Raw genomic sequence first — 19,384 nt, forward strand, 5'->3', positions numbered from 1 at the left:
AGGCCACCTGTCCCGCAGGGTACACCTGCCTCTCTCTCTGCATGCGGATCACCAGCTCCAGAGCGCCGGAGTAGGAGGCTGAGTCGGAGGAAGAGAAGACTCAGGCGCGCGGCCGCGAGCGGGCGGGGGCGGGAGACGCAGAGAGGCGGGGCCGACGCGCGCGAGCGGGGTGTGCGCGCCTCCGCCGCCGCGTCACCAGCGTGCGGCACGTGCCCGTGTTTACGTCCCTCGTGGAGCCGCGACGTCAGCAGCCGAATGGCAACATTGTGGCGATACTGAGGCGCAGAGTTTAGGAGACGCGTCCCTCCGTCACGCCGGCTCCAGTGGGTCGGGAAGAAGAGGAGGGGCGGGGAGATCGGCCCGGGCGAGCGGCGGAGGCTCACAAGCCGCCGGTCCCGACCACCTACCCGCCTGCGCGGCGCTAGGCAACCCGCGCCTCACCTCCGGAGCGCCGCAGACGCAGCACCGCGGCCTCGCTCGGGGGGCGGCCCGGGCGGGCGCGAGGCGCTGCCGCAGCGCAGGGCTTGTAAACAGATCCGGCCGCACGTGACCATGTGAACTACCTGCTCCTGCGACGCGTATTGTCTTTCCCGCGAGCCGCACCACAAAGGAGCGCGGTGGGTGCGAGTGCGAAGAGACTGGCGAGCGAGCGGGGAGAGCCGGCCGGCGCGCTAAGATGGCTGAAGGCTCCCGGCGAGGGTGAGCTGGGGGCGCGGTGCAGTCAGCCGGTGAGTCCTCGGGCGGGCAGGGCCGGCGGCGCCTTCCCCGCGGCCTGGCGCCGGAGCCACCATGTCGTTCGCGCTCGAGGAGACGCTCGAGTCGGACTGGGTGGCCGTGCGGCCCCATGTGTTCGACGAGCGCGAGAAGCACAAGTTCGTCTTCATCGTAGCCTGGAACGAGATTGAGGGCAAGTTTGCCATAACCTGCCACAACCGGACGGCCCAGAGGCAGAGAAGCGGCACCCGGGAGCAGGCAGGGGCGCGAGGGGGCGCTGAGCCTGGCGCACCCGCGTCCGACGGGACCCGGGGGCCGGGTAGCCCGGCGGGCAAGGGTCGCCCCGAGGCCACTGCTTCCGTGACTCTGGGCAGGAGCCCCGGGTCCCGGAGGCGCCCGGCCTGGGCGGAGGGAGGCTCTCCGCGGAGCGCGTGCAGCCTTCGGGGGGACCCACTGCTGCGGAGTTCGGCCGGCAAAGGGGCGGAGAGCCCTCTCCGGAGCCTAGTGCGGGCCAACTCCAGCCCGGTCCGGAGGACATCTGGAGGCAGGGATGTGGCGGGGGCTGCGGCTGCGGCAGCCCCGCCGGCGCCCAAGGAGGCGCCGGTGTCGTCGGTGCGGGTAGTGAGCGCCTGCGGGACGGTCACCGAGGAGATCGAGGTGCTGGAAATGGTGAGGGAGGACGAGGCGGACCCGGCGGCGCTGGCGCTCTCGGACGCTGAGCAGCCGCAGCCCGCCGCCGAGATGGAGTCCCCGGCCGAGGAGTGCAGCTGGGCCGGGCTCTTCTCCTTCCAGGATCTGCGCGCGGTGCACCAGCAGCTGTGCTCCGTGAACTCGCAGCTGGAGCCGTGCCTGCCTGTGTTCCCCGAGGAGCCCTCGGGCATGTGGACGGTGCTGTTCGGGGGCGCCCCGGAGATGACCGAGCAGGAGATAGACACGCTGTGTTACCAGCTACAGGTTTACCTGGGTCACGGCCTGGACACCTGTGGCTGGAAGATCCTCTCCCAGGTACTCTTCACCGAGACCGATGACCCGGAGGAGTATTACGAAAGCCTTAGCGAGCTGCGGCAGAAGGGCTACGAAGAAGTGCTTCAGCGGGCCAGGAAGCGCATCCAGGAGGTAAGAACGTAGTCTGGGCTCCACTCATTGCTTTTGGTTCCTCCTCACTGTCGGAGGCTGGAGCCTCGGTCTAGGTTGTGCGCATTTGGGGCGCTTGTGTTTCTAGCTAGACAAGGGAAAAGGAATGGCTCCTGACCTATCTCCCCCTTTATTCCTTTCAATAGTGGGGAAAACCGTGGCTTTCCTTAGTTTGCTCTCTGAAGGAACTTTGATAAGTCTTTAGAGTTCTGCCTCCCACTTATCACATAGCTTCTATAAAGTGCTCTGTTTGCTACGAAGTACTGGTAATAAGATTAAAGCCATTTAGCAGAAAGCTGTCCCATAAGTATAAGCTAAATGAGTGTTTCTCTTTGTCCCTGAAGTTGTTTCCAGCAATAATTACCCAGATTATTAACCTTACTTTCCTGGCGTCATGTTCATTTATTCAAAATGGTTTGTCTTATGGAGCAAAAACGGTCAGTTTTTTGTCTCCATGTGTGATTTGGCAACTTAGGCAAATTTACAAATCATTTTCCTCCAGATGAGTGGCCTGTCCAAATGAAAAAGCCCCTACTGACAATTGGATGCAAATGGACTTTGAAAGGTTTTATACACACTCTAGGAATATAGCAAGTCTTTAAAGAGAGCTCATGTTTCACTCTTGTTTTAGGGAGAAAAAAGGCCCTGGGCAGGAATGTTTATTATGCTTTTGGACTTGAGAAGTAAAAGTAGTGCAAACACTTTTTCAAACGAATCTTTAAAATAACAGGAAACAATGGGCAAAGGTCTGAATGGTTATACACAGGGAGCTCTACGATGAGGAAAAGATACGTATAATTTGAGGTCATGTGTACTTACCAGCTTCTGCTGAAAAAACTACTAAAGAAGTACTCTCGTTCTCAAAGCAATTTATTATTTTTAATATTAGTATCAATTGAGGTTGGAGTTGGGGTGGGGAAATGCCCCCTTTTATCGTGTTTATATTGCTGACATTGTGTTGTCATCTGTCAGCCTTGCCTATGTTTCTGTACTACTTGAATCCTATTAGTGCTAGGAAGCTGGAACCTTCTGGTTTCTTCATAGAATATTATGAAGTCTTTGCTAGACTTCAGGATTTAGGAAATAATACTTTATTGCTTATCCCACAGTGCTCTCTTAAAACTTAGAGTGAATCCAGGTTTTGACTTCTGTTAGTTTACTTTATGCTAAACATCACCCATCATAGTATGATCCTGTAGTTCCAGGAATCTGTTTTTATTTCCCTTTTTATCATCTCATTTCTGGAGTCTGTGTTCTACCTTAAATCCTTTCTGGAAGGAAGTGACAAATCTTAAAATGGTCACATTCTCTTTAGAGTTTTCATAGTGACCGGTATTTCTTTTAAACTGCAAGAACAAAGTTAGTGCTTCTTTCGCTTATTCACTTTACAGGTATATATTATCCTTTTTTTAAAACTTTCTATGTTTTAATCCCTGAATGATGTAGGTATGTCTGCTTTTAACTTTACTGATACTCAGAAAAAATAATTATTTCTGGTTATTTCATTCAAACTGGGTCAAAAATGAAGGCTGCTGAAAAATATAGTTTATTACAGTTTTCTAGAACTCATGTACTTTTTTGAAAAAGAGTATTTTTCCTAATTAAGGTTATATTGACCATAATGTTTTATTCTCTTCAACAGAGAAAATTTAAACTTTTAAAGAGTATTTTGTTTTGGGAAAAACTCTAAATGAAGTCTGTTATAAATTCATTGAACATTAAATACATAAATTTTTGGTTTTTCGCTTAGTTGAACAGTATTTAAAAAATAGCTATCAAGGACAACAAATAGGTTCAGTTATAATGCCCACCCTGATTTCTACTGGAAGGTTATTTTGGAAGAAATTAAGCTCAGTAGGGGGAAAGGATTGCATGATTAATTAGTGATGTCTGCCATGGGTGTGACAGTGGGAGTGTATGGCATAACTGCCATATATTGTTTTCTTCCCCATCTGCTTAAATTTTTTGCTGTCTTAATAGTTCGCAGTACCATTTTTTTGGGTAAAATCGTTGTATAAGTTGTGTCATTTTATCAATTCTATTGAGTTAGTAATTATGTCTAAATCTTTTTTTTTTTTAATTCCCAGTTCCACAATTCTTGTGGAATTGGTTATAGGTTTTTAAAAACTAGGTATATGTGGTAAATCAAACATATTCTTAGGTATGTGTTGCTGGAAAATTTGATCCTTTGGTCATGTTTTTCCTTTAATTTCTCTGAATCTGTTTTCCGGTTCTTTTTTCTACAGTCTTCCTTTTCCTATCCATTTAAAGGTTTCAGTTTAGAGACCACACCTATTTGTGCAAAATGGTCAGTAAATTGTGGAAGGAGGGAATTTTTTTTTTTTAATAGAACAGACTGTACAACGAGACTGTAAACTTCTCAAGGTCACCAGCCTTGACAGTATCATGGAATTCTCTTCTTTGCCACCCCTAGTTCAGGGCCACACATCTTGTGAGCACTCTTAATAATAGTGGACAAAGGACACCAGTTTTTGTTGTTGTTGTTGTTTTTTAGTGTTGCAGGAATTTAAAAGATTTAGAAGTGTCATTTTAATGTAAAGTTGTGAGTAAATAAAAATTTTGAGCTGATAAATGTAAATTCCTCAAGAACCATACTGTTTAAAAACAAGGAGAAAAATCTCTTAAAACTGTAAATACTGTACATAACTTCCTAAATAAGGAGTTGTTATCTGGGGTTGGTGAATTCCCTATAAATTGAGGGGAGCTATATGGACTTTAATGGAGTACCTTAAGTAGAATGCATAGGTGTCTGTATATGCATAGGCATAGTCACAGTTTTGGAGGGAAAGGCTTAAAGGTGTTCTTCAAAAAGAGCCTTAAAACCACAATTATAAATTATCTGCTTTGTAAGCTTAGGACATAACCTCTATTTGAATTTAATTTTCGGAATATATTTATGATTTAATATGGGGTTATAAGAAGTAGTCCTATATCTGTCTTGTGGAGTATTGAAGAATTAAACCTTAAGTTTTCTGCCAGAAGTTTTTATTAATGGTTTACAAATTTGGTCAGTTGACTAGTTTGTGAGGTGGTACAATTTATACAATATTAATGAAATTATTTTTATATGACATAAGAATTGTAGATTGTGTACTACTTAGGGCTTTAATCTTGAGTGCAAATGAAATGTGAAATTTATTACATGGTAGGCTTGTCTTGGACTTTTACAAGGATTTACTGTAAGTAGTGCTATTTATATAGCAAGCACTAAATCCCTGAATGAATCGAGTGCCACCAAGGCCTCTTGGAATGGTTTCAGCAGTAGCCTTGGTTGTTGGTTAAAGCTGAGTATCATATCACAAGCCATACCATGGTTTACCTTTGATGACGTGGATTTTGTAAATAATGGTTTTAGTATAAGGACCACTATTGAAATGATTGTGGTCCTTTAGACAGTAAACCTTAACCATGACGGTAGGCTTGATTAAAATCTAAAAATCATTGTTCACTTTGGAATTTATGATGTTTACAAAACTGCTCAATTCTAACTTTTCCAGTTGAAACCACTGAGAGAAGCATGTGTTTTCAAAAGCAGCCATGTAAGGCACACAGTAGACAGAGCGTACTCTGTTTGGAGTCAGGAAAACTTGGGCTTGAATTAGTACTCATCACTTCTGTGACCTGTTTAGTTATTTAACCTCTTTAAAACAGAGAAATGGGGAAAATGCTTAAAGCATTTCCGAAGACTTAAGACATGAAAAAGTACCTAAAATGTGTTTGGCACTTATAAAGGAGGCTTCCAGAAAGTGTTGCTTCAAGGCAGTGTAAATATTGGCACTACTTAGGTATTGGGGCGCTTCACATTACCTATCCCCTTTCATCCTCCACTCTATCTTCTGAGACAAGTGGCGTTTTATACATATTTTACTGAAGCAGAAGTTGAGATTTGGCCAATTTTAAACTGCTGAGCAGTGACTAAACTCAGAGATTCAAACTTGATTTGTCCTAATCCAGACATAGGCCTTTTCTACACATGCCTTGTTTCCCTGATGACATTAGAAAGGATGTCAGTCTCCGCTCCTGAGAATGGGATGGTGGCATCAGTAATTTAAAATCTAGTCAGGTAAATAATGAACTTTTAAATTAAGGTAACTTGTTCGTTTTACTTCAAATTAATCATGATAGGCATAGTGTAGGGCATAGTCCACACGTTGTGTTTTAGAAGTAGGTTGCCTAGGGTGCAAGGATGGGTTTATGTTAGACAAGAGTGCCCAATCACTGTTTTCCTTTGTATTTTAAAATGACTATAAACAACTCCTGACTTGAGCTGTTTAAGAGAAGGAGCAAGGAGCTCTATGAAGATTGTTTACTTATCACCCCTCTTCCCAATTATGACTTTACTAATTTTCCTGGAAAACTAAGATTAGCTATAAAACTCCAGAGCACTGCTGAAGCCCCAACTACAGACAGTCCCCGACTTAAGGTGGTTCAGTTTTAAGATGATATGAAAGTGATACGCATTCAGTAGGAACCGTATTTCAAATTTTGATCTTTTCCTGGGTATCTTACTCTTGTAACACTGGGCAGCACGCTGCAGCTCCCAGTCAGCCACAGGGTCAGTAGGGTAAAGAACCGTTCTGTGCCCATACAACCTTTCTGTTTTCACTTTCAGTACAGTATTCAATCAATTACATGAGATATTTAACACTTTATTATAAAATAAGCTTTTGTTAGATGATTTTTACCCAAGCGTAGGCTAATGTGAGTGTTCTGAGCATATTTAAGGTAGGCTAGCCTAAGCTATAATGTTCAGTGGGTTAGGTGTATTAAATGCAGTTCTGATTTACAATACTTTAAACTTATGATGGGTTTATCGGGCAGTAACCCCAGTGTAAGTCAAGGAAGATCTGTGTATACATTAGAGAAATGACAGTCGTTTAGGAGTCCTAGGATGCTGGTCTTTGGGCCAGTGAGCCACAACCCATGATTAGGTATAAATAGTAGAAGCAGTCTCAGGAAGGACATAATGTACTTAGTTGCAGAGGACAGAGCTGTTCTGCCTGGATATTTCCATGAACATGGTGCAAACTGCTCTTTTACTGTAAAACAGTTAAGGAATAATGAAGCTAAATGAATTTTGTGGGATTCTTGAAAGTTGTGATGAAAGACAACAGTTGTGATGAAAGACAACAACGTTGTTTTAACAGCTGGAAACTGTTAAAATAATGACTTAGACATTTATCTCTTTCTTCAATCCTATGTCCCAATAAACTTTTGGCCATTTGTCATATTACTGAAAAAAAAAAGGTAGGTGTAGAAAAAAAGTTGAATATATGTTTCTCAGTTAGTGTTTCTGTAAAACAGAAACATGGAGGCTGGTGGCAGGATGGCAGCTTTCCTGATAAATAATTTATGTGGTGGTTTCTCTGCTTGCCATTTAACATCACATGATTCCTGGCCCACCAGATATTTCACAGACATGTTTCCTCCTTGCTAAAACAAGACCAACTTGGACAAATACTTTCGTAATGTGAGTACTATCGTGTGTGTGTGTGTGTGTGTGTGTGTGTGTGTGTGTGTGTGTGTGTGTGTGTGTGTGTGTGTGTATGTGTTGAAGGGAGAAGGTGAGTGGGAGGTTTGGTTTGTCAGACATAACAGTTGTGGTTGAATTAGCAATCTTCATTCCCAAAATCTTAACATGTAACTAGTCTCACTGTTCTCCATTGCTGCTTTATTTGGCCTTTTATTGATTGTAGAATATTGTTGGAAGTGGTACTTGAAAGCACAGGGTGGCTTTCCATTGATGGTTAGATGTATGTGTGCTTATATTTTTGTAATGGGAAATTTCCCTGTGGCTCTTTTTACTACTCATTAATAGGCCAGGATCTGCTCCCTCGGAATCTACCCAGTTTCCTTAGTTGTCATAGGAGAAAAATTAAGTTGTATGAGTAAGAGACATAGGCAGTGAAGACTGAACAATAGTTATTGGTGCTGTTTGTTTTTTGATAGAGGTGGTGAAGTTCATTTGGCTTTTCAAGCTTCTTGTAGGGGACTGTTAATACCAAGTAGCCTTAATACAGAGTTAAGTTACTAAAACTGCATAGGAGCAGAGAAGGATTCATTCAGCAAAAAGCTAGAAATTTTTGAGTTGTTTTCTTAAGTGTGGGGAATTGCCCTTATGCTGGTCCTTGAATTTTAAATTTTATATAAAATTTTAAATTTTATATAAAATTTAAAATTTTATATATATATAAAATTTAAAATTTTATATATAAATTTTATATATATATAAATTTTATAATAGACTTTTCAGATTATAGTGAAGGTTTTGTATAATAGGCTATGAAATAAAAATAGGCCTTGTGAGCGAGACATTTTATAGAGAGTGGTCTTAAGGATAAATGAAGTTCATTTAATGATTTGGGGCTTTATTGTAACTTCTAAGGTTACAGTGAGGGTGATGGCTTGGGGCTTAGTTTATTCAACAAATGTTATTAGTGCAATGAAGTAATATAGGCACAGGGAGAATACAGTGATAAACAAGAATGATCATTTTCTTCAGGAAAAAAATTTTAATTAAAATTGGTTACCAAGTCATCCTGCTGCTAACAATTAGTTGAGGTAGGGTACTTTTTAAGAAATGTCTCACTACACTATCTTAATTAATGCTTAGTGGAAAGAAAATTTATTGAACATGGCTCAGGAAAATCTGTGTTTTTGTCCTAGTTGTGATACTAGTTGCTTGACCTTATGCTGTCACTTACCCTCTGTGGGCGTTAATTTCATGTTTGCAGAATGAAATTACAGTCTTCTTTTCCATAAGGATCCAGGGCAGTTTACAAACACAGTGTGGCAACTGTTGGGACCTGAGCCACTTGTTTTATGTGCTTGTATCCAGGTTTGGGTCCCTCTGCAGTAAGGTGACTGTCTAAGACATAGCACTTCTAATGTTGCTAGAGTTTCTTCAGGCTTTGAAAAAGCTCTGATTCATTTTTGAGTACACGAGGGCACTGAAGCAGGCAGGAGTGGTGTTTCTGCCTGTTTTTTTTTTACTCGTTTTCTAGTCCTCACTTTGTTCATTATCATTACTTGAGGGTTTTTTGTGTGTGTGTGCTTTTCCCTATGGACTTTATTGTTAAAACTGCTTTCCCATTATTTTTTTGATAACTTGCTGAAGTTACACTTACAAAACCGTTTAATTACTAAAATTATTTCTGAAAGCCATTCTTCCTCTTCACCTTGCTATCTGAGTCTGTCCCATCTTTACTGACTCTTAACAGGGTAATAACTGGGGCAACCAATATGTAGAGACGTATGTGAGGCTCTAGGTTTTTTTTGTTGTTTTTTTTTTAATTGATTCATTAGTAAATGTATTTGTTTGGCTGCATTGGGTTTTCGTTGCTCTGCATGGGCTTTCTCTTGTTGCGGCGAGCAGGGGCTACTCTTCGTTGCCCTCTATGGGCTTCTCATTCTGGTGGCTTCTCGTTGTGGAGCACGGGCTATAGGCGGGTGGGCTTCAGTAGTTGCAGCACATGTGCTCAGTAGTTGAGCACGCAGGGTCAGTAGTTGTGGCACACGGTCTTGGTTGCTCTGCGGCATGTGGGATCTTCCCGGACCAGGGCTCGAACCTGTGTCCCCTGCGTTGGCAGGCAGATTCTCAACCACTGTGCGACCAGGAAAGTCCTGAGGCTCTAGTTTTTAATGATCACAATAACTAATTTTTATTGAATGCTTCCTGTGGGTCAAGCACTGTGCAGACGTATTTAAATATTGATACATTAAGTTAGCATGTTGATAGGAGTTAAGAGGTAGGGTTCAAGTGAGTTTGAGCCCTGCTCCTCCACTTAATAGCTTTATGTAGTTGGGCCCACCTAATTCTCTCAGTGCCTTAGCTTCCTCATCTGTAAAGTGAGGAGAATAATACTGCTGCCTCATAGAGTGATTTAAAAGTAGCATTTATGTAAGGTACTTAGAACAGTGCCATTTACTCAATAAACACTTGATAAATGTTAACTCTTATTAATATTAATCTTCATATCAACCTAACAGGTAGGGATTTTACAATAGAGGAAACAGGTTCAAAGCGATTAGATAAACTTGCCTAAGATAACATATCTGTGTAAGAGAACCAGATTCAAATCCATGCCTGATTCCAGCTGGTTTTCTTAACCACTAGACTATCTTCACCCCTGTAGAAAGGGAATAAGGCTAACTGATAAACTTAGCCTTTGTCAAATTGAAATACATGGTTAATGTCTCATCATTGGACAGAAACATTAACAGTGTTTGGCTGATGACTTTTTTTGGGCCTTTGTCAAATTGAAGTACATGGTTAATGTCTCATCATTGGACAGAAACATTAACAGTGTTTGGCTGATGACTGTTTTTGGAAAACCTTGATTATGTTCATATACTGTAACCAACCATGTTGTCTGTCATTGGAGAACATTGTAATCCCAGAGGAGGTGAATTTAAATTTGTGCATGTATGATACATAAAACTCTAATGTGAGACAGAATGCATATGTCTTTCTTATACAGACTCATAAAAATAATTTTCCTGTAACCACAGGAAGAATGAATGTTACACTGATGTTTAAATATCTGTTGTAATTTCTGTTCTATATTAAGCTAGCTAAGGGTGAGTTGGTTTAGATGGTGTGATAATAGCTTACTTTCAAGAAAATTTATTTTCTCCTCTAAACATTTCCTGATACTTTTTCCCCCCACAGTAGAAATAGGGAATTTGGTGTATTTTAAGGTAAGACCTGAAATCTACCTCCTTTCTCATGCTGTTTATTCCCATTTCAAACAATTGGTACATAACTTTGAATAGTTAATATTATACTCCCCTTCCCCTCATAACTATACTAAATAATTATCTTACTTTTCTGGCTAGGCAGAGGAGGAAGGCAGTTAAGGATGTTAACTCTCTTGATATATTTTCAGTTGGAAATACTGCCTCCTTTTTTTTCCCTTTTATATTAGGTGATGTGAGTTTGGGTATTGGGGTTGCCAAATGAAAATGAAAGGTTATGCCAAGTAGGGTTAGAGAAAGGGAGTTTGGGATTGACATGTACACACTGCTGTATTTAATATAGATAACCAACAGAGATCTACTGTATAGCACAGGGAACTCTGCTCAATACTCTGTAATAACCTAAATGGAAAAAGAATTTGAAGAATAGATACATGTACTATATGTATAACTGAACCACTTTGCTGTACACCCGAAACTAACACAACATTGTTAATCAACCATACTCCAATATAAAATTAAAAAAAAAAAGAAATGGAGGATTAAGAGAGAAAGGGACAAGAATTAACTTTAGCAATAGCTGAACATGCATTATTTTGGTAAAAGGAAATTATGTGCCGGCTCACAGTGAAGCCTGTCAAGGTGCTTGATTTTTGTAAACAGTGTGTTAAAAGGTCTCTGGCTCCCTGGAGGGCCTTGGAGTTGGCTCTTGAGCAGGTTTTACTCTATATGTGAAGTGCTATGAGACCTAAAACTTGAAAGAAAAAAAAACTTATTTATTTTTATTGAGTTATAATTGATTTTCAATATTATATTAGTTTCAGGTGTACAACATAGTGATTCAAAATTTTTGTAGATTATACTCCATCTAAAGTTGCTGTAGGACTTTCCTGGTGGCACAGTGGTTAAGAATCCACCTGCCAGTGCAGGGGACATAGGTTCGATCCCTGGTCTGAGAAGATCCCACAGACCATGGAGCAACTAAGCCCGTGTGCCACAACTACTGAGCCTGTGCTCTAGAGCCTGCAAGCCACAACTACTGAGCCCGTGTGCCACAACTGTTGAAGCCCGCACACCTAGAGCCTGTGCTCTGTAACGAGAGAAGCCCCCGCTCACTACAACTAGAGAAAGCCCGCGCACAGCAACGAAGACCCAATGCAGCCAAAAATAAATAACTAAATTTATATATAAAACAAAAATTTACTGTAAAATATTAGCTATGTTCCCTTTGCTGTACAGCATATCCTTGTAGCTTATTTACTTTATACATAATACTTTGTCCCTTTTAATCCCCTTACCTCTATTTCCCATCCCCCTTGCCCTCTCCCCACTGGTAACCACTAGTTTGTTCTCTATATCTCTGAGTCTGTTTCTTTTTTTTTGTTATGTTCATTCCTTTGTTTTACTTTTTAGACTCCATATATATGTGATATCATACCGTATTTGTCTTTTCTGAGTTGTTTTACTAAGCATAATACCCTCCAGGTCCATCCATGTTGTTCAGATGGCAAAATTTCATTTTTTTTAAAATGGCTGAGTATTATTCCATTGTATATATATTTCATCGTATTTTCAGTCTTCCTAGACCCAGAAGATTGGTATCATTCACGTAAGGGAAAGATGATAGACTGGTTATGAGTAGGGACAAATAAGGTAGTGGTTAAGAGCTTGAGTTAAGCTGTGGAGGATTCACTTCTGTCTTTCACCGGCTACCTAACTTTAGGCAAGTTCTGGTTCTCTGCCTCTGGTTCTTTGTAAAATGGCATAATAGTTATACCTACATCACTGTGTTATATGTACATACTGATTAGTAAATGCATACTGATTCAGAAATGTTAAATATGAATTTTAGAACTGAAGAACTATGGAGTCATTCATGCATTGGTTACTGCCTTCTCATGTTGCTCCTATACCCACTTTAGTTTAATCTCACTGTTTCATCCTGGGACTATTTCAAGGATGAAAATATTGAAACTATTCAATAGTTTGAATAGTTTGGATGTATGGACTATTTCATCTCACTATTTCATCCTTAGCTCCCCTTCAGTGTCTTCCTTGCATTGTAGCCTTTGTATACCTTGCTCCCAAACTATTTTATGATGTGGACCATTTTTAAAGTCTTTATTGAATTTGTTACAGTGTTGCTTCTGTTTTATGTTTTGGTTTTTTGGCCCTGCGGCATGTGGGATCCTAGCTCCCCGACCAGGGATCGAACCTGCACCCCCTGCATTGGATGGCAAAGTCTTAACCACTGGACCACCACGGAAGTCCCCCAAACTATTTTAAAGCATTACTTTGCACATCTTCATACCCAACTCTTTAGCTGTAACATACACACACCAAACCAAACTCCTCCATTGCTTACCATTGTCCTGTGAACAGATTACAAATTCCTGACATTCAGAGTCATGCATATTTTGGTTAGCTTGCCAGTCTCTTATCTCTTTCTCTGCTCTACGTGAACCTTTCATTATTCTAGTCAAGCTCTTTTACCCATTATTCACTGAGCTCACCATACACCATGCTCCATTGTATAGGACACCCACCCCACCCATGTTGTCATTCTTTTGTCTAAGTTCCACCCTTCTTTCCAGGGCCAGGTCAGGTGCCCTTCCTGAAGAAAGTCATTTCTGACCACTGTCAGAAACCAGAGGGCTTGCTGTCAGAAATTCGGAGATCAGAGAGGCCTTATGTTACATATGGTTCATATCATGCATAACTGCTGCCCTGGTTTTTCTCCTTATGGACCCCTTCTACCCTTTAAAATGCATTTAACCAGGAGACAGAGATGGGGTTTGTTGTTAGTTTTTTCTAATGCCTGAATTCCCCAGTGTTTCTGTACACAGCAGGTGCTCGGTAGATGTTTTTTGATATGTTATAAAGGTGGTTTCTGTGTATGACATGTATACATGTACCTAACATTTTTTTTTTTTTTTGCGGTAAGCGGGCCTCTCACTGTTGTGGCCTCTCCCGTTGCGGAGCACAGGCTCCGGACGCGCGGGCTCAGCGGCCATGGCTCACGGGCCCAGCCGCTCCACGGCATGTGGGATCTTCCCGGACCGGGGCACGAACCCATGTCCCCTGCATCGGCAGGCGGACTCTCAACCACTGCGCCACCAGGGAAGCCCACATGTACCTAACATTTTAATTAAAGGTGTCTCCTCCCCAGGAGTAAAATGAAGTCGAATTTGCCACTCACCTATGAAGTGAAGAATCTGAAAACCAATTTTTATTTATTTTTTATTTTTTTTTGCAGTACGTGGGCTTCTCACTGCTGTGGCCTCTCCCGTTGCGGAGCACAGGCTCCGGACGCGCAGGCTCAGTGGCCATGACTCACGGGCCCAGCCGCTCCGCGGCATGTGGGTTCTTCCCGAACCGGGGCACGAACCCATGCCCCCTGCATCGGCAGGCAGACTCTCAACCACTGTGCCACCAGGGAAGCCCTGAAAACCAATTTTTAAAATATCAGAATGGGCCATTACTGTCAGTAGCCCTTACACTTTGTAAAATTGGATTTCAGCATTAACAGTTGTTGACAATCAGTGATTAACATAGAAATAACAAAAATGATTCAAACAAGAACAGAGTTGAGCAGTGCTTTGTGAATGTGGAAAATGTGTGTGGCATTGGTCCTTACTTGACAGTTGGGGAAACAAGTCACCTAGACCTAAGGGCAGTTCCTAGGGCCACAGATCCAATTTCATTGCTGGTATAGGCCTCTCCCATCTGAGCACCTCATTGCTAGTCTTGAGTCACCCTTTTCCACAAACAGATGATTGTTTGCATGTCTTAATAATTAATGATGATATTATTTGTAGATTTTTATGTTGCTTCTTAAACATCTTTTTTTTTTGGCTGTGTTGGGTCTTTGTTGCTGGGCACGGGCTTTCTCTAGTTACTGCGAGCAGGGGCTACTCTTCGTTGTGGTGCGCGGGCTTCTCATTGCGTTGGCTTCTCTTGCTGCGGAGCACGGGTTCTAGGTGTGAGGGCTTCAATAGTTGTGGCTCGCAGGCCCCTAGAGCTCATGGGGGGTGTCAGTAGTTGCGGAGCGTGGGCTCAGTAGTTGTGGTGCACAGGCTTATTTGCTCCGTGGTATGTGGGATCTTCCTGGACCAGGGATCAAACCCATGTCTGCTGCATTGGCAGGCGGATTCTTAACCACTGCACCACCAGGGAAGTCCTAAACATCTTTTTTTTTTTTTTTTCTTTTTTCCTGTCTGTACCTCGAGGCATGTGGGATCTTAGTTCCCAGACCAGGGATCAAACCCGTACCCTGTGCAGTGGAAGCACAGAGTCTTTAATCACTGGACCACCGGGGAAGTCCCTAAACATCTTATTAATTAAGGGGAAAAAAATGAGGCACTCTTTGGGGTTTGACACATTAAAGTAGGAAGAAAGTTATGAAACTCTGCTCAGGAGAGAGTTTAACTTCTAAATTTTATACCTAGGACTTCAGAAATTATTCTAGGATCTTCAAGGATAGTGGCAGTCCTATAATCCTGAAGTCAGAAAGAGGACTCTAGAACTAACTCTGATTGGCACAGTACAGGATGGGGACTCCACATTAAGTGGAGTTAAGCACAGGAGGTGCTCTTTTTCTCTCCTGTATTTGTAACTTTTCACTGGGTTAGAAGCCAAGTTGAATAGGATTAGGGAAGGGAGTAAATGGCACAAGGTAGTTTTGTTCTTTCTCTGTTGCAGTGGTTAGGGTTAGGGGAGTCTTGAAAGAAATTATTTAAAAGCTGTTGTCACTATCTCCTTTAACAACCTGATGAAAGTTGTGGGTCCTTGCCCTAGAGAAATTTTGCAATAAGCAGAGCTTTGTTTCAAAAATCAGTGTAGGTTAAAAGCTTAGTTTTTATCAGGTTAGATCAGGGGAGGCAAAAAAGGTGTCCATTAGGAAAGCTGGAAAGAAGGGTAAGGGAGAAGTGTTCTACTTATTAGGCTAATATATTTAATTAATGCTTTATATAATTCTGCTTCATTTCTTTTAAGTGAATCGGTAGAGCAAAATAACTTTCTAAAATTGCATTAGAGATGTGTCAGATTTGGAAACAAATAATTCAGCTCTTTACTTTCAGCCCCTGTTCCCGCCTGTCCTCCTTTCCTCTGCATCCTGTAGTGAGCATCTCTATATTGTATTGGGTGCAGTTGAGCCCTTCTGAAATCATCCTTTGCAGGCATGTTGTATTCTCAGATACATCTGTGTTCTGACTCCGTTTGTGTCCATCAATGAATCTTCCCAAATTAGCAAACAGCATTTTCTCCATTTTAAATTCAGGCCTTCACTGTACATCCCAAACATCCTTAATCCTAAGCAAGCTGACTCTCTTTCCAATTTCTTTGTACGCTTTTTTGTGTGTATTATTTATAGCACCTTTTACATTTCACAGTTCATAACCTGCAAATAGCCACAGTTCAGTTTATTTAGTCCCTGGATTTAGTCAGCTTTGGTTAGCAAAATAGAAAATTAAATACATTACTATAACAGGTTGTGATTATATTTTACAGTTGAATTCTTTTATCTGAGTTTATAGGAAATGGTTTAGACTAAACAGTCTAATGCTTAGTAAATTGCATCTTTTGACATTTTAAAATACATTTCCTTTAAGATTATTTTCGGATCCTTAGATTAAACTAGATTGCGAGTTGAAGCTATAATTGGTTTTTAGGTAATCGAATGTTAGAAAAACATGAAACTTTATAGCAAAGAAGACAAATTAATAAATTAGCAGTGTTAGGTGAGATGCCTTGAGCTTCTCTGCAGGAGTATTAAGTTTAGTTGGTTCATAATAGCTTTGCAGAAGTACTGCTCTGTTGATCAAAGGCATTTGGGAAATAAATAAATGTTAATATTTGAATAGAATAACTGATTTTCTTTCTTGTGGTTGCGTGTCTGTGTAGAGTCCTATTATGATTTAATTAACAAGCATATAGTGACATGATGTTTTTGTGTTGGTACAAAATAGTATCTAAACTGTTTGGTGCGTTATATTTACTTTAGTGTCTCTGTAAGAAGAGCTCAAAGAAGCTTAGTATTTGAGGATTGTCTTACTGATGAATCCTGTCATTTGAGTGCTTGTAAATGGCTCGGGGAAATTTATTATTGAGGGACGTTGCTACCATGTTGGGTTTTTTCTTATTCTTTTAACAATTTTGCTATTCCTAAGACTCGGTAGAAAATCAACGTAAATGTTCCATTTTCAAGTGGAATAAAAAATAAAGGGCTTCTGTGAATGCATATTTTCTTGCAAGGAGAGAATTATTGCCTTTATTAAAACTATAAAAAGATAGTTTAGGGAATTCCCTGGAGGTCCAGTGGCTAGGACTCCGTGCTTTCACTGCTGAGGGTTTGGGTTCGATCTCTGGGGGACTAAGATCCCACAAGCTGCAAGGCGTGGCCAAAAAAAAAAGTTCATGATTCATTGTAAAGATTACCATTGTTTTGCTGCTATTATACACTCACCTCACCCCCCCCCCCATTTTCTTGTCCTGTTCTTCCTTAATCTGGTTATTTTATTTCTGACGCGCTGCATCCTTGGTGTTAAGCCATGGTGGAGGTGAGCACCTTTGCCACGAGTTAGAACTGATTTCTGGGACTTGAGAAGAGTGTCGTGATTAGAAATTGATTATTCACACAGCTGCTATTACTTTCATAATCCTCCTTTTCAATTGTAGCTTAAAATAGATGACTTAACACATGACTTAGCTACTTATGAATAATAAGTAGGTGAGCAAAGGAAGAGAAGTGTGTATCATTTTCATATTTCTCATACTTTAGTAAAAGTTATATATGTAGTTTTGGATATTGTGGCAAAGGGGATAATTTAATTTTCCTTTTTTGATGTGTAAGCCAGGATACTTTTGGGGTGGGAAAGTGAAGAAGAAATAGAGTATAAGACTTTCCTTTTAAAAAAAGAGTGTATTTACTTGATAGATCATGATTGAAAAGTGGAATGTAAACCCAGCTCCTTCCCCCATCTCCTCATCTCTTCAGAGGCACCTCAGAGGCAGTCACCCATAAGTTTCTTGTGTGTCTTGCAGATTCAGTTACATGTACAAAGACATAGAGTATATATATGTCCTATTTTCCGCCTTTAAGCAACTCAAATGGTAGCATGTTATATATATCTTGGTTTTTTTTTTCTCAATAAACAGTATTTCTTCCAGTTGCTAGATAATGCTCCATTGAATCGATTTGGTTTGGTATATAGGTTTTTCCTGATCTTTTGCTGTTGAAATAGCATATCTTTTCCCACATGTGCATGTATATCTACAGGATAAAATTCTGTAAGAGGACTTGCTGGGTCAAAGAGAAATATGCATTTTGTTGAAATTGCTTTCTGTAGAGGATGTATCAATTTACACTTTTTCAAACAAAAGGAGGAGGTTGCTATTTGTTTCTGTATCCTTTTAAACACAAGACTGTATTTTCAAAACCTTTTGATCTTATCCATGAAAAGTTTCAGTTTGTGATTTATTTTGAGGTATGAATGAGTCTTCATTTGTTCAGGAGTAATTTCTGTGAACTCATTCATTCCATTTTTTACCTATTTGTTGTTTGGTTTGTTTTGATCTTGGAAATTGTCTATATTGCAAATATTTTTCCCATTGTTATTTGTTTCTTGATTTAGTTTTTTTGTCTGTAGCCAGATGATTTTGTTCTTTGCATTTAAATTGTTGACACTGCTGTAATTTATTTTGGTGTAAGGAATAAGGTGGGAATCCAACTTTTTTTTATTCCTGACTAAATGACAATTATCACAAACATTTCTTGAATGATTCATACTTATTGTGCAGTAAACTTTCATATATCTGAACTCTTTACTACTTCATTGTACTTGGTGCTTATATTAAATATTTATGCTACCTGGTAGGCCATTGCCTTTCTCCACAATTACTCTTTATAAAAAAATTGCGGGGGGGGGGACTTCCCTGGTGGTACAGTGGTTAAGACTCCATGCTTCCAATGCAGGGGGCACGGGTTCGATCCCTGGTTGGAGAACTGAGATCCCACATGCCTAACAGCACAGCCAAAAAAAATATTATTTTTTTGCTATTTTATTCTCTTATTTTTCCATGTAAACTTTATTTTTTTAACATCTTTATTGGAGAATAATTGCTTTACAATGGTGTGTTAGTTTCTGCTATTCACTGCTATAACAAAGTGAATCAGCTATACATATACATACATCCCCATATATCCTCCCTCTTACATCTCGCTCCCACCCTCCCTATCCCACACCTCCAGGTGGACACAAAGCACCGAGCTGATCGCCCTGTAGTATGCGGCTGCTTCCCACTAGCTGTCTATTTTACATTTGGTAGTATATATATGTCCATGCCACCCTCTCACTTTGTCCCAGCTTACCCTCTCCCCACCCGTGTCCTCATGTCCATTCTCTATGTCTGCGTCTTTATTCCTGTCCTGCCCCTAGGTTCTTCAGAACCTTTTTTTTTTTTAGATTCCATATATATGTGTTAGCATATGGTATTTGTTTTTCTCTTTCTGACTTACTTCACTCTGTATGACAGTCTCCAGGTCCATTCACCTTGCTACAAATGACCCAATTTCGTTTCTTTTTATGACTGAGTAATATTCCATTGTATATATGTGCCACATCTTCTTTATCCATTCATCCAATGATGGACACTTAGGTTGCTTCCATGTCCTGGCTATTGTAAATAGAGCTGCAATGAACACTTTGGTACATGACTCTTTTTGAATTATGGTTTTCTCAGGGTATATGCCCAGTAGGGGGATTGCTAGGTTGTATGGTAGTTCTATTTATAGTTTTTTGAGGAACCTCCATGCTGT

General features: G+C 41.0%; 1 protein-coding gene across 1 annotated transcript in view; it reads left to right on the top strand.

Moving 5' to 3' along the window:
• Positions 1 to 258: 258 nt before the first annotated feature.
• JMY (junction mediating and regulatory protein, p53 cofactor) overlaps positions 259 to 19,384 on the top strand; it is a 69,637-nt gene continuing 50,511 nt past the window's right edge. Inside the window, exon 1 of the mRNA XM_060143180.1 lies at positions 259 to 1,830. Coding sequence (XP_059999163.1) covers positions 790 to 1,830 — 1,041 coding nt within the window. The 5' untranslated portion in view covers positions 259 to 789. The remainder of the gene's footprint in view (positions 1,831 to 19,384) is intronic.

Source organism: Lagenorhynchus albirostris, chromosome 3 (genome assembly GCF_949774975.1).
Source record: "Lagenorhynchus albirostris chromosome 3, mLagAlb1.1, whole genome shotgun sequence".
Classification (NCBI taxonomy): Eukaryota; Metazoa; Chordata; class Mammalia; order Artiodactyla; family Delphinidae; genus Lagenorhynchus; species Lagenorhynchus albirostris.